The following is a 16,793-nucleotide window of genomic DNA, read 5'->3' as shown; positions in this document are numbered from 1 at the left end:
TTTATACGCAGCATTTTGTTGCAATTCATTAATGTTTGGTTGAGTCAAAATGTTCAAGGAAGTTCCAAAAATTCAATAATTGATAATTTCTTAGTGTTTGGTTTTTCTTTATTTTTTTTTAGATTATTGGAGGAAAAAATACTAAGAACTTGAACAAAATATTGCTATATGGTCCTCTATATGCGATAAATTTAAAACTCATCAGGATCTTTAAGTGGTCAAAATCGAAGGGCAACCTTTTTGAACCAAGGAATGTATCCAAAAGTCAAAAGCCATGGCTCCTGGAAGAATGAAATTTGGGAAACTTGTGGCTGCTTCAGGGCTGATGCTATGCTGTTGGGCTTGACATGCAATCCCCCAACTGTAATTTATTTATAATCTTTCTCTTCATATTGACTGTTTTCATTTATTTGCTTTTACTATTTATAAAACATATAGCATTTGTTGCCGCTATTTAAAAAAAAAAAGCTTTTGGAAGTTCAGCAAAATCACATTGGTTGTTATTTTTTCATGAATTATGGAAAGAGTGGAAAGATTCAGACCCCAAAAATCTGCTTCTGTCATGAAATTAAAGGACTTTCCCCATGAGCAGAAAAACATCTTTCAATCCTGTGGAAAGAAAGCCTTGCAGTGACCAGCACAAACTGAAGAGCATTGCACCACACCTGGACTTCAATTATAAAAGGAAAGCTGTGAGCTCCAGAGTGTGGGTTTGTAACAGCATTTGGAAAAACATTTATATTGTGTGGGAAGTCAAGGAATAAATTTTCAGCTGAGGGAGTGGAGCCATCAGCTTCAACTGGCAACTGATGACAGAGGAGGAGCAAGCTTGGACTTCAGAAACCAGCAGCAGACAAGTTGAAAGGAGAAGCACAGCCCAGAAGCTTCACTACTCTAGCAGAAATGCTGAAAAGCTTCAGCCAGCTGGCTGCTGGTAAAGTACCTTCTTTTTCTCACTGCCAGCATAGACTGAGCAACTGCCAAGTCAATCCTTCAGCAGCAATTTAGAACAACAGCTGACAGCAAAAGAAGCCAATTTGAAGGTAGTTAAATGATCGCTGGAGATTTTGACTTAAGCTCAAGCAATAGAAGGCAACAGAATTGTTATAAGGTGTTTAGGAATAAGATATATAAATATAGGATAATATATCAAAGATCAGTAATAAGTGTCAAGGTACAAATTAGGGAAATAAGTTTGTTAAATTTAGTATAAAATAAAAAACTGTTTGTTGCTCTATTTATGATTTCTCAAAAGAATTTGTTTAAACTGATGTTTACCATGGCTGATTAGTAATGGGCAGAACCAGTGGCTGGCCTGTAAAATCTGTCAATCTGCATTCAGGAACAAATCAAGCACCATCACACTTGGATACACATATTTGACAAAGTATCATCTGGTCTCTGGCTGCTTTCTGATATTATTTATATAACAAGGTTAAATTCTAGCTTGAAAAATAAGACAATCTGATACTGGGCCAATCCATTTATACTGTCCCCAAATTTTCAGATTTATTTGTTTTGACTTGATTGGCAATTTTTTCTTAAACAACAGCTTATATGTTGGAATATGTTACTATTATCTTTTAAAACAATGATTCAAGCATTTTGAAGGCTATACAAAATTTGCTATATTTTAAATTTTGTATCTGTACATTAAAATATACATTTCCTCTGGCATTCTTTTAATTTGATCATCTAGTGTTTAATCTTTTTAAAAAATTACCTTTATATGCCAGTTATTATACTACAGTAGTGTTAAATTAGTTCAAAGTGACTGTGAAACAGTCTTGCTCGCCTCATCTTACATCAGTCTTATTCAGGAACAAAAAGCATTCAAAGTGCAGAATCCATGAATGAGACTCATGCAAATTTACAAGAATTGTTCTTAATATTTATTGAATAAAAATTCATTTATATAAGATATACGTAGGGAAGAAAACTCACCCAAAACAAGTAGCTCCACTGATTCCTCATTCTTGCCTTCCACATCGTCAGGTGTGATGACGAGGCAGTAATACAATCCACTGTCTCCCCACATCAATTTTCCAATGTGGAGGTCTGCATCTAACAGAAAATATAAAACAAGCAAGAATCAAAGAGAGAGAGAGAGAGAGATACCTTAAATCTAAATCTTATTGACAAATTAATTTTTTTATTTGGAGTGATGAAATTTAATTCATTAAAAATACTACTGGAAAAATCAAGGTCTCTTCAGAGAGCAAGGGAATTAAGTGTTTTGAACCTGGGACTGTCTCACAAGTTTTTTTAATCATTTGGCTTCCCAAAAACCTTTAGGCTGATAGCCATGGTGGCGCAGTAGTTAGAATGAAGTACTGCAGGCTAGCTCACTGATAACTCCAGGAGTTCAATTCTGAATGGCTCAAGGTTGACTCAGCCTTCCATCCTTCCAATGTCAGTAAAATGAGGAGCCAGATTGTCAGAGCAATGTGCTGACTCTGTAAATCGTTTAGAGAGGGCTGTAAAGCTCTATGAAGCTGTATATAAGTCTAAGTGCTATTGAATAGTCATTTCAATTGTTCACAACCATTTTAGCAAGAAGTTATTAATGAGGATCAATGTCGGGTTTTATCTAATGGAAAAAGTAAATAACAATGTTAGAAATGTTTTGGACATATTGGAATATTTGAAGCAACATAATGAAAAACAAGCTGCATTGATTTTCTTAGATGCAGAGAAGGCCCTTGACAATTTGAGTTGGGCTTTCTTTCAAGATTTTGGAAAATAAAGAATTTTGGAGAGAACTTGATAAAATAAGAAAGATCAATTTCTTTCTTATAGGGAGGTCCACTGTAACTTCAAACAGTTGCTAAGCACCCAATCATTAAGTGAGCACTACCATGCAGAAAGAGAGCTTCTGCATGTTGTACCCATAGAGGTAAATTGATAATTGTACTTTTAACTGTTGCTAGATTGTATTTTTTTTTCTTTTACTTTGTACTCCTTTCTCATGCTATTAGCTTTTTTTATTTTTTACACTGTATTAAGGCACAAATATTTATCAGATGTAACTCAATGGCAATATTTATAGCTAAAACACTTATAGCTGACAACATTCTTTGTATCGGTAACATTTTCAGCTTCTGAGACACCAAAATACTAGAACTGATTAAATCTTTTAAAAATACAATTAGTTTTTCTAGATGTTTGTTACCATTTTTTTTTACTATGGTACGTGTTAGCCACGGATCACCAAGGTGGCTGAGCGCCTCAGTGAAAGGAATTTTTTCGGGCAGTGTTACCTTTACCTGCGGGATGCCTGAATGCCGGTAAAGAATCAGGGGAGGCTCCTTTCTTGTCCCTATGTGGTTTATTCACTCACGGGAATTGAGCTGCCGACCTCAGAGTTGCACAGGTCCAGCATCTTACCACGTAAGTCACCGTGATCCCACGGATTTATTGTTGCCAATAAATCAATATGATATACAGATGTTAAGAGATGAGGGGAGTAAAGTACTACAAGTTTATTTTTTAAACTCTTTAATAAAACATTACAAAAAGTTTAAATGATTTTGCTAAAACACAAGGATTTATTTTATAACATTGCATCAGAAAATACATGAGAAGCTTGAGAGTAACAGTATAGGTAGTCCTCGACTTACGATCACAATTGAGCCCAGAATTTATGTTGCTAACTGAGAAACTTGTTAAGTGAGTTTTGCCCCATTCTACAACTTTTCTTGCTACATTAAGTGATTCACTTAACAAATTAGTTAAATTAATAACACAGTTGTTAAATTAATCTGGCTTCCCCATTGACTTTGCTTGTCAAAAGATCACTTTATTCAAGTGGAGGTCTTCTAAATATTACAAGACTGGAATTTTCCAACCCTAAAATCTCACACTGAAAATCATTCCCTAGTCAGAACAGCCTGTTTCAGGGTGGGACACTTCTGGTAAGATTGGAACAACTTGTTCCAATATAGAAATACTTTGGTGAGAGTAAATGAAACATTTCCTGTGTGTGTGTGTATGTGTGTGTGTGTGTTTCAGGGTGAGGACATTTCAACCTTTAACACACAAGTGTTGTGCTATAACAACATGAAATTACAGAATAAGTGTACTATTATCGGATCAGGAAACAAAGTGGCTCAATTCAAAACATTTTATAAATATAGGAAAGGAAAATTATTGGCAACAAAAGTACCTCCTTCAGAAAGCATTCAAAGCCTGAGCAATACCCAAACAAGCGGATTTCTTTCAACATGCATAATGAAATCTTACACTGAAGGATCTCCTCTGAAAATCTTAATGCAATGAAGGACAAAATGAAGGGCAGTGTGTTTTTAGGTTATTTCATTGCCAAATCATTAGGAAATTTAAAGGAGAAAATCAGCATAATCAACTGGGGCTAGTAACAAAAAGGAAGTCAATAAATCTTTAAGAATTATAAGACCTAGCTCTATCTAGATCAGGAGTGTCAAACTCAGGCCCAGGGGCCAGATTCAGCCCATGAGGTGCTTAGATCTGGCCCACGGGACCGCCCTGTAAGTAGCAAAGGACCAGTCCACAATGTCTCTGCTAGGGAAAACAGAGCTCGGGGGCGGGCGTGGCCCCTCCAAACCCCATTTTTGGTGGCAACGGCCTCCTGCTGCCCTCTGCCAGCAAGAATGGGGCACAGGGAGCTACGCATGCCCCCCGAGGGCTCTGTTTTCGCTGGCAGAGGGCTATCAAAACAAATTAAAAACAAAACAAAAGGATAAATGTTTCCCCGTTTGCATTTGAGCATGCAAGAGGGACAGGAAAGGAGAAAGGGAAAGAGGAAAGACAAAGAAAAAAGATGGGAAGATGGGAAGACAGCAAGGAAGGAAAAATAAGGAAAGAGGGGTAGGAGGAAGAAAAGAGAATGAAGAGGGTAGGAAAAAGAAGAGGAGGGAGGGAGAGAGGGAAGGGAGGGGTAATGAGAATGAGGGAGGGTCTAAGGGAAGTTCTGCATTAACATTTGGCCACCACAGGTGCCCTCGATACGAATTCCATGTCATGCCTTCCATGGCCACCCCTGCCTCCCTGGCCCTCGGAGGTCAAACACAACCCTGATGCAGTCCTCAATGAAATCAAGTTTGACACACCTGATCTAGATAAATTACACAAAATTTTAGTGGTTGAATTCTGCATGAGAGGATGCTTTAAACCCCTTTGAAGGCAGTATAATTCTATTCTGATAGCTAAACTTTACTAAAGGAAGCCTGTGGCAAAGTTATCCTTATCCTTACCAGGAAAAGTTAAAGACAACATGTATTTCAAGCAACATAATCTCTTATGATAAAGAACTCCCAAAATGCTCACTAGTTTATTGAGGGGCAAACTGAACTCTGGTTTTTCAATTCAATGAACTGATCCTATTGTCTACCATTTATCTGCATTCATTGCATACAAATGTAATACGGCTTGATTGTTTTTATTAAATAGATTCAGCAGAAGTTTGCAAATATATTCCTGATTTGGAATGTCTTTAAAGTTTATTTTATATATTACTACTTTTACACCTTATAAAGAAGAAACCCAAAATTAAACAAGAAAACCTGAAAAAAATTAAAGAGCTTGTGGACACAAACGCAAGATATTCTATACCAGATTTATGTAAAGTATATAATAATATTGACTCATTGAAACAACTTTTCAATTTTTTATTCTTAACTGCATGATAATAAAGCTGTTTAGCTGTTAAAGCTAGTAAAGCTGTTTTCTATTCAGGAAAGAAATTAACTATTTGTATAACATTCTTCTCAATGATAACATCCACAATTCTGTCATGCTCTCCCCAAAGATATGCCTAGTATCTATTGTGTTTACTTTTTGATGAGTAAAATATCTTTTTTAGTTTATAATGTTTTTAAGAATTATTTATTTTTGATAATTATTGCCCATTTTTTAAAATATAGTTACATTGCCACCATTTGCAATTGTCCTGTTCATTTTAATGTTTTTTAAATTTGTAGATACTTTAAATGTAAATTTACAGGATGCATGAAGAGTGCTATTAAATATTTATAATAAACTATAATTAAAATGTTATACTAAGCTCTAAAAATAAAATATAATTTTTATTTATTCACTTGTTTCTGCCTTTATTATTTTTACAAATAAGGTGGTGAACATATCCAAGACACCTTCTTCCACCTGTTTTCCTCACAATAAACCCTCTGAGCTGGATTGGACTGAGAGAGTGACTGTGCCCAAGTCACCTAGCTGGTTTTCATGGCTAAGTCAGGACTTGAAATCATGGTCTTCTGCTTTCTAGCCTGGTGCCTTAACCACTAGACCAAACTGGCTTTCGTTTTATAAGCTACTGATTTTGTATGCTACTTATTTTATATGCAACTATTCATAATATACTGTACTGTTCATATCATGATGTACTGTACTATTCATAACATAATATACTATTCTCATTTTATATGCTACTATTCATAACAGGCAAAGAAAAACTTCAGTCATAATAAAATGATAAGCAGATTTGAATTACCACGGACAATGGAGACGTCTCTTCCTTTGTAGAACTCTCCTGTCGTGACCACCGAGCCCTGTTTGGATGCCACAATGCGGACTGTTCTCCTGCTATCCACACAATCCAAATACGGATCCCATTCCAAATTCCTCTTGTTTATTGCCTGGATCCCTGCAGAGACAACTCCCAGAGCTTCTCCCATGCGATCTTGGCAATAAGATTTGAATTTCCATTGCACCACAGCTGGTTGTGTTGAAGAAGTTGAAAACCGGCATCGAAGCACAACTGGTTGAAAGAGCATTGCTACCTGTTTCTTCTCGGGCACCATAACATGCACTGCTTCAGTCACAGCTACAAAGCAAAACCATAAATGTTACCAACTTGTAAGGTATATATCATCTATTTAGTATTATGCCCATTCCCGAATGATAAATGGAAGAGGGCTGCTTTCTAAGACTTATAATCTAGCTGTGATGTTAGAAGGAACTGTGCCAAAAGAACATGGATAGCAAGATAACAGAATTTTAATGCTAGAAAATGGTAATCTGCTGTTTTGTCTACCATAAATAACAGTGGCTTATCAAGTCATATCTATGAGTTAGATTTCCTTTTGAGTTAACCATGGCTTGACATTTAATTTGAAGCAAAATGTGGCTAATCTTAATTCTGAGTTGCTTCAAACAAATCTCTGTGCTTCATTAATTTTAAACTAGTTATCAACAACTGGTAATCACAATGGCTACATGTTACTTCAAATATTGAAGGCACTATGTTCGCCAAATCCATAAAATATGAATAGCTAACATTTCATGGCAACTATGTTGATGTATTATATTTGAACATCCATTTAATCACTACCTCAGTATCAGAGTATTAAAAGAAGTTTCTATCACAAAAGTCGAATTTCAGGCATTTATTTTCAGCTTCACTTATATTTTATTTATTTCCAATCTTTCCTTTTCAAACTGATAAAGAAATATAAAAGAAATATACAAACAGATTGTAGCAGCATGGCATGGGGAGGAAAGGGGAGGAGACATTTGACAGATGCCATAGGCAGGTAGATAGAAAAATTATCTTCCCGTTATGCTAAGATTCAAATAAACATTTGAAATAAGTAATTATACCAAGAAAATTTAAGACAATAAAGACACCAGTGTCAAGAGAATTCAAAATATGTCTCATTAGCACTAAAAAAGAAGTAGGTAACCTAAATATACTGCAATTTGACTGAAATGAACTGCTATTGCCAGAATTATAATATGAGCAGGGCCAAACAAATTGGCTTACTCTAAGACATTTTGAATAAAATTCTGAATACAGTCTAGAATATATGGCTTATTTTACAAGACAATTTATACATAGCTGTGATGACCCAGGGTGGGATACAAAACAAACACAGTCACAGAAAACAGGTGAAGCCCCTTTTATTCCTTCAGTTTGCTTCCAAGCTCCGAATATCTTTGACGGAAAACAAAAAAACTCCCACACAGTTAAAGATACTAACAAAAATGATGTTATAAGTCTTATTCTTCATCCAAGCATTTTCTCCATAAGTGCGTGGTCTGTACTTCTATTATACGCATATAAGTAACTTGAGAGACCATTTTCAACCACCCATACAAGCAGGGGTGGGATTCAAATTTTTTAACAACCGGTTCTGTGGGTGTGGCTTAGGTGGTGGGTGTGGCTTGGTGGTCATGTGACTGGGTGAACGTGGCTTGGTGGTCATGTTACTAATAACATGGGCGTGGGCAACTCAATATCACTCACATCGAGGCACGCATCTCCTTGCCTGGCCTCTCGTGACTGTGGGGATGCTGCAACAGTCATAAGTGTGAAAAATGGTCATAAGCCACTTTTTTCAGTGCCATTGTAACTTTGAATGGTCACTCCACACAAGCAAAGTACCAACAAAGGAGGGGAAAAAAACTCCAGAGAAGTTCCTGAGACAGGAAGTCTAGTCCTGCCAAGAATGTAATAAGGGTTAATGGAGAGGCAGTTTCTGCAAGCAACACCAGAATGTTTCCTTCCTGCCTTCCTTACAGGATTAGGCCAGTAATGTCTTCTAACAACCGGTTCTCCGAACTGCTTAGAATGTTAACAACCAGTTCTAGCGAATAGGTGCAAACTGGTAGAATCCCACCCCTGCATACAAGCCAGTAGCTTTGTGTCTTACTGAATAGGATATGATGCTGTTTGTGGCACTAGGCTGTATGGACAAGGTATTCTGATTACGTACTATCCACTTTTAATTTATTTTTGGGCCTCATTTTTTGGCTTGTGCTAAAAATTCACTGGATTATAATACTAAATTCTTCAATTTTCAATCCTTTGATCCGAGTTCATGAATTTGTAGCATAGCAACTATGGGTTTATTCCAGATAATCTTTGCCTTGTACATGAAAGTGGTCATAAAAGAGATCTAGTTTTCACCTCTTAGTAATTGTATGATGATCTGAAAACTGATGATTTGGTTGTTAGTCTTTTGTTGTGGACAAATCATTTCCTGATTCACCTAAGGTTAGTTGATACCTCAAATTCCTGCAGGACATGAGAACCATTAAAGAAGTCTGTCCAAGATATAGTACTTTATAGATTTGAAGGATTGCAGCAGGCGGTTGGGACATTTTCCAGGAATCTGGTAGGCAATTTTGCTGAACACCAAATTCAGTCCAGAATGTGGAAATAATGAGAGCATTTGATGATAATTCTCCTAAGCAGCCTCTTATTGTTTGCTTATTCTGAGATGCCAAGAAGCTCTGAGAAATAGTTTCCTGATGTATATGTGGAAATAGACTAGTAGCAAACTTCACTAAACAAACTCACATTCAAGGGTAACCTCAGGAACAAGTGTGAAAAAACATTCTTTCTTCTTTGCATTTATTGCATTGCAAACACTGCATCAACAATCTTATTTAGGTTAATCTGCTCCTGTTGTTTTAAAAATATACTAAGTGGGCAATGTCCAAGGAACAAACTAAGACAATTTATTTGATTGCAGAAAAATTAAATGAAGCTTTGTATTTCTTATGGATATATAGAATACACAACCAAACCATTATTAATTTTCTCTGGGAAGAATCAAAATAATTAAAGCAGGCTGAGATAATAAGTATATTGTGCAACATCATAAGAAACCACATAATAATTAATCATTGGACCACAATGTCAATCGCCGTCTTTAAAGAACTGAATAGTGTTTTTCACCTCTGAATGTAAATTATTCTTTGAATACCACATGGATAGAAGTGATTCTGTTGAAATTGTACTCTTGGACTTTCAAAGAGTTTCTGACTAAGTTCTTCATCAAAAACTTGGAGTAATCTTTGCATCATGGAATAACAGACCCTTTTATGGACTGCTAATTGGTTGTTTTTTTAAAGCAAAGAGAAGAAAAATGGACAATTTTCTCAAAAGAAAGAAATGAAATGAAATAAAGCATTTATGTTGGGGCTAATTATTTTTAATTTGTTTAGGAATTAGAAGTAAATTAAAAATAAGAAGTGAAGCTGGTCAAGTTTGCAGTTAATCATATAGTAGTGGAAAAACAAAAATTGTGCATGGTCACCCAAGTGGCAAATGATTATCAATTTAAATAAATACAAAGTGATACATAAGGAAGATGGAAAAGAAACAAACATCACATATACCAGATTGTGTTCTAAGCTGTCTATAACTAAAAGGAAATAGACCTTAATGTCATAGTGGATACTCAATGAAGAATCAACTCATCCAGTTATGAGAAATGACACATCCATGCTATGGAATCAATAGGAATGAAACTGGAAATGAAATTGCCAGCATTATAATGTGTTTATATTTCAATCTATATTCAATTATATTTCCAATACTCTATTTGGTTCTAGTCATTATATTGAAAAAGGGATATAGAAGAATTAGGAAAATGGAAACTAAAATCATCAAGGGCTCAAAAAAGCGCAAATGATCGGAGTGATATAATTGAGTTATACAAAATTGTGCATGGAGAAACTGAACAGGGATAATTTCCCCCTCTCTCAAAGGACTAATACTAGCATTCCCCTGATGAAAGTGATTGGAAGGAGGTTTAAAATAGGGGGGAAAATTGTTTACTTGTGTTATAACTACCCTGTACAATCTTACAATCAGTAACCCTCATTTGAAGAACACCCTGAAACTATAGTTTATTCAGAATATGGCAACACAAACAATTATGACCACATTTTAGTGCACCCATGTCACACTATTATTTCATGAATTGTACTGGCTGACACTGGGCTTCCAAGTACAATTCAAGGTGATGGTAGTTGCCTATGAAGTTCTTCCTGGCATACTATATGTTTATTTATGGAATCATAGGTCTCCAATTGTCTCTGCCTCCCATATACATCCTGGCAAGGCTGACATATATCAATTAAACAATGCTTTCTCTGTAATAAACCCTTTCCTGTGGAACAATCTCCCCACCCCACAAATACAATTATTTTACCAGCTCTTAAGAATACCCTGAAGACATGTCTTCTCTCAGATGCTAGTCCAGGGAAATTAGATGAATGAGCTGTATGAGTCCTTTGTCTGATCCTCTTCCACAGTATGTTTTACCTTATTAAGTTATTATGTTACCATTTTGTTTTAGGATGGTTTTAACCAGGGGTTGGATTCAAATTTTTTTAACAATCGGTTCTGTGGGCATGGCTAGGTGGGCGTGGTCATGTGACTGGGTGGGCATGGCTTTTTTGCTGCAGCAGCACCCCTCGCACTCCATTCTTGGAGCGATGTCACACAGGATTGAGAAGGGGGGGAAGAGTTGGGCGGAGAGGGGCAGGGCCAGCCAGGGGCACAATTTGCTGGTTCTCCAAACTGTGCAGAATCTATAGAACTGGTCCAAACCGGTAGAATCCCGCCCCTGGTTTAACCCTTACATTTAGTTAACTAAGTTGACAGAATCACTTTATGGAGGGAGATGGGCAGCATATAATTTTAATTAAGCAATAGTGGAAGACCATATAAATTGAGGAAATAAATAATGAATGAATGGCAGACCTTTACCAGACCTAACTGCCAATCCTAATTTTTTTTTCTTCATTTATTCAGAGATACTAGCAACAATAATCTTTTTCAGATTACTTTTATCCTAAAAATCCTTGGTTCATATATGTTCTTGTATCCTATATATACCTCTATAAACCCAAACCATTTATGTAACTTCAATATTTCAGTACTGGCAGCTTCCTAGAATCTTCTCTACTATACTTAGATACAAAGTAATATTTTTCCACCACTCCTAGTAGAAATGACTAGATGACATTCTGCTCATAGAAGCGTCAATCTTACAGGGAACCTAAAGATTTATTTTCCCCTTCTTCAGAAACAGAATTACTTCAGGGCATCTTCAGGCATCATTTTTATATAAGTATGATTTCTGAAAGTACTCCTGCTAAATTGTATACATTGCTGTGTAAAGATAATGAGATTATTTTACATATAGTGAAAAGTCAATGTACACTGCCATGTATATAATTCTACACAGTAGAACAGATTTGGTAAAAGCAAAGCTAGATGGCATGTTTTCTGAGGGAGTCCTGAGCAGTAAAAGAAAAGTAGCAGTTTTATAAGAAAATAATTGAATATATACTTTCAAACAATTGAAACAGTCAAATCAACTAATAAAGGCATATTACACAATGCTGGAGTAGCTTAATCATTTTCTTTTTTTAGGATTACCCTCATGTACTTTATGTGATCCCTCCCTCCATTTTTTTTATATCCAAGTTATTTATTGCAAGACATCATTTCAGTTAGTAGACAGCAAACTTGGATACGTCCTTGAGAAGAATTAGGGGCAAAAAAACCATAATGCCATCATTATGCCTGTGTCAGCAACTGGGCATTGCATGACCCCTGCCTCTAATCACCTCTTCATATTGTACAATGACACCAAGAATTAGTTTGTATTGCCTAGAGTTACCTAGATTGCTTCAAGTAGGCCATTATTTGCTCGCCTTAATGTAACACTCCTTAACCTCTCTAAATTAAACCACTGTTGTGTTAGAAAACACAAGTACGGGGCTTCCTGGCTTCCATCAGCACACTACAGTTTCAGCAATCTGGAAACAGAATGGCTCAGTGACCGAGCATTTTGTGGCTCTGGGAGGCAAGTGAAGCTGCTTTAAAAACAAGAATAGCTATTTGCATAGGTTCCATAAAATAGAAGGATGTATAGATAATCTGGGATCTTCAGGGTATCAGACATCTTTGATAGATAGAAAGAAATAGCAAACTTTCCTATGCAGGCAAGCTGTAACCCAAATAGGGATGAAAACTTTCTGAAAGCTTATTAGTCCCCTCCAATTTTCCAGCTCTTAGACAATTGCAGACTAAGGCAATCAATTGGAAGGTTGATTGGTTGATATTATTTGAAATGTTCACCATTCCTAATTACCACCCCTTTCCTTCCATATCAAATCGTGCTAGACTATAGAAGTGATCTTTTTAAAGGATGATCTAAAAATGATTTTGTCCTTCTGCTGAAAAGGCTACTTATTATATATTTATAATCTTCAGATTATTCAATGCTTATGAGAGAATAGAGAGTATTAATTGTATTTGTGGTGTATGGACAAAAGGGGTAACAATGATTGCTTTGCAAATTAAGACATTTGTGCGGGAAACTGTTTCCTCTCTTAGAGCTTCAGCCTGCCCTTATCATGCTAACTCTCCTTATTCTCTGTAGAGTTACAAAATATATTTCTTTGCATGGAATCAACTACAAAGAAATTCCAGAGATGGCACCCTGAGGAAAAGAAAAATATTTCAGTAATTTATGTTCTTCATCACACAAAATATTGTGCCAACTTATTCCCAGATCAAGTCTCACTGAATCAAATCAAGAGGGGAGTTTCAGAAAAGGGGGAAAAATTCACTTAAATAGTTATGTGGTGAAGAAACGTGTGTTTTACTGATATATGAAACAAGATTGCATGTCAAATACACTGTTTTCTATTTGCTCAGCATCTTGCTCTCTGTGCCTCTAACTGCTTGAACCTTTATATAATATCAAGGAGACAGCGTGCCTGCAAAGAAATCCAAAAATCTTCATTTGCAATCCCAAAAGTTCTTAATCAACAATGAAATTGAAAGGAAACAAAAACCCTTACCTGTCATCCACAGGAAAGTGGTCCAGCCCAGTAAGACCCTGTCCATCTTGTAGTCTGTCCAGGCAGAAGAACAGCAGGGAAGGAAGCAGAGCCAGAAAGTAAATAAAGCTCCTTGTTTTGAATACTGTGAAGTGGCACGTAAAGGAGTTCTTTCCGTTATCTGCAGGTCTTCCACACAACTCAGTGTGTGAATAGACAGAGTTCTGAATGGGAGCTACCATTCTGCTAGGGGGAAACAAAAGCATGCAACGCTCTATATTAATAATACTGTGCTCTTGTTTTTATTTACCAATCTTGGGGAAGGGAGAAAATCACTGTTAGCCAGTTGTTTTGCTCAAACCAAATCCAGATTGAAAATAAGCTTAAATCTTATCATGTTTTAAAATATCACCTCCCCTGACATCATTCTTAGCTTACAAGAGTTTCTAAATCACATGGCAGTCCATTGAAACTGTCTAGGAACAGAGAGAGTTCATCACTGGAAATTCTTAGGGTCAAGGAGGCTAAAAAGACCCAACTGTATCTAAAAAGGCGTGAGTGAAAATTAAAAGAAGAGACTAATGTTTAAACAAATTTGCATGATTTTCACTTCATACTTTTACAACACTGTAGAATGAAACTGAAAAAGGAGCATTTATCAATAACTTTGTATTTACATCAATTAGAGAGGGGGAAAAGGTCAGTAATGAAAATTCTGTGACCATTTCCTTCCAAGTGATTTATAACGTTTTCATAGCATCTCCCAGCCATTGTTGAAAGTGTTTTTGTTTTTGTCAATTGCTTACAAGATAATAGGTATAAGTAAAAACATAGTTATGAATACATGGATACATATAAGAAATTTTTTTAAAAAAAGAAACAATAGGACAGGGACGGTAGGCACGTTGGTGCACTCATGCACGCCCCCTATAGACCTCTTAGGAAAGGGGTGAGGTCAATAGTAGACAGTCTAAGGTTAAAGTTTTTGAAGTTTGGGGAAGAAACCACAGAGTCAGGTAGAGTATTCCAGACATTGACCACTCTGTTGCTGAAGTCGTATTTCCTCCAATCATATTTGGTGCGATTAACCTTGAGTTTGTATCTATTGTTTGCTCTTGTGTTGTTATGCTTGAAGCTGAAGTATTGACAGGTAGGACATTGCAATGTATGATGTTATATACTATACTTAGATCGGACTGAAGGTGGCATAGTTCTAGATTTTCTAGGTCTAGAAAGACTGGTGGCATAAGGTATTCTGAAACAAGTAGAGGAGTGGAGAGCTCTTCTTGTGAAATATTTCTGGACTTTCTCAACTGTGTTAATATCAGATAGATACGTAATGTGGGTTCCAGACTGATGAGCTGTATTCGAGTATTGGTCTAGCAAAAGTTTTATATGTTCTAGTTACTAGTGTAATATTGCCAGAGAAAACGCTACATAAGATTAAGTTAACAACTCTTAACACCTTTTTGGCTATGTAGTTACAGTGGGCTCTAGCACTTAGATCATTAGAGATGAGTATTCCAAGATCCTTTGGATCATCAACAAGGTCTTGACTATTCAGCCTGTATTTTATTTTCTGATTTTTTTTGCCACTATGTAAGACAGAGCATTTATTTCTTGAGATTTGAAGTTGCCATTTGTTTGACCATTCTGATACATAGTCAAGGTCTTTTTGAAGAGTAGCAGTATTGTCTGTGGTGTTGAATAGCTTTACATCATCAGCGAAGAGTGTTAGGGTTTTAGGATTAACCCCTAGCAGAGTATTGCAGCAGTAGTCAAGCCAGGAAGCCAAAACGAGAGTGGAAGGGCCCCAGAGTATACACACACTGAACACAAACACTGTTTGTAGTTTAAATAGTTTTTAATCCAGTTAGAGTTTAAGCATTGTCATTCAGTCCATTAAGTCATTCACAGTATTTCCATCCAGTAAGACTCACTAGTATAGTCCACGTTAAGAGTCCTTGCAATATCTTTATCAGCCGATAAAGATATCTTCTCCTCCTCCGGTTTCACTCTCCAGAGAAACAAACGCTGGATATTCAGTAGAATTACGCAGTAACTCAGCAAACAGTAGCAAACAATAACAGTTCAGTCACAGGCACTCACAGTCAGTAATCACAGTTAGTAACAGCAGCACACAGTTACAGTAACAGACAGTCAGACAGTAAACTTTCCAGCTTCTAATGCTTCCTTATATAGTAACTTCTAACCGCACCCTTAATCGGCTAATTGCCTGCTGCATTGTGCTTAAAGTGATAAGCACTTAAACCATGATATCTAAGTTTTATATATTTATTCACCCAAACCATATTTGGTATCAATGTTATACCTAACATACTCCCCTTTTGGGTGAAATAAATATATAATACCTTTACAATCTTATCCCATATTTTTCACAACTCTCCTGGTGCTTACTGGCACCTTGGGCTTTAGTAAAATTATCAGCTAAATTGTCCTCCGACATACAGTACTCTAGCTGAATCATCTTACTTCTTACAGATTGTCTCACGTTTAGGTATCTTAGATCTGTATGCTTGCTCCTTGTTTTTACTCCAATATTTGTGGCCATTTGAATTGCTGCCTGATTATCTTCATGTATAATTATAGGATAATCTACAGTTATACCTATATCAATTAACATTTGTTTATACATTATTAATTCTGTACATAACAATGATAAACAGGAGAATTCTGCCTCCATAGTAGACAAACTTATATGCTGTTGTCTTATTGACTTCCAGCCTATTAATGTATTACCCAGCATTATGGCTGTTCCTGAAGTCGACTTTCTAGTGTCTCTTTCTGATGCAAAACTAGCATCTGCATATGCACTTAGAATTAAATCACCCTTTGGTTCTAAATATAATGAATAATTCATTGTCTTTTTAAGATATCTTAATATCCTCTTAGCTGCATTCCAGTGTCTTTCACATGGTGCAGAATTGAATCTAGCCAATTGATTCACACAGTACGATATATCTGGTCTAGACCAATTACTAATATAACTCAAACTACCAATTAAAGATTGATAAATCACCTTATCAAACTCAGGGCTTTGTACATCAGTGTTGCTAAACTCCTGACTCATTGGAGTCTTAGCCGGCTTACAAAGCTCCATCTTGTAATCTTTTAGTAATTTGCTTATCTTATCTTCCTGAGATATCTTAAAACCTTTCCTTGTTTTCTTTATATTCAAACCGAGATAC

General features: G+C 36.1%; 1 protein-coding gene across 2 annotated transcripts in view; it reads right to left on the bottom strand.

Moving 5' to 3' along the window:
- Positions 1–13,792, bottom strand: part of ILDR2 (immunoglobulin like domain containing receptor 2) — a 60,185-nt gene extending 46,393 nt beyond the window's left edge. Inside the window, exons 1-3 of one of the 2 annotated variants that reach the window (XM_026664058.2) lie at positions 13,606–13,792; positions 6,485–6,817; positions 1,945–2,064 (exon numbers count right to left, since the gene is read on the bottom strand). In XM_026664058.2, the coding sequence (XP_026519843.2) occupies positions 1,945–2,064; positions 6,485–6,817; positions 13,606–13,651 (499 nt within the window). In that variant the 5' untranslated portion in view covers positions 13,652–13,792. The remainder of the gene's footprint in view (positions 1–1,944; positions 2,065–6,484; positions 6,818–13,605) is intronic. The other variant, XM_026664059.2, reaches the window with a different exon arrangement.
- Positions 13,793–16,793: the final 3,001 nt, after the last annotated feature.

Source organism: Notechis scutatus, chromosome 5, assembly GCF_049901735.1.
Source record: "Notechis scutatus isolate UNSWTSFEM ecotype Mainland chromosome 5, rNotScu1.2, whole genome shotgun sequence".
In the NCBI taxonomy this organism is placed as follows: domain Eukaryota; kingdom Metazoa; phylum Chordata; class Lepidosauria; order Squamata; family Elapidae; genus Notechis; species Notechis scutatus.
The sequence above is the reverse complement of the archived record's forward strand: the minus strand, read 5'-3'. Positions and strand labels throughout refer to the sequence as shown.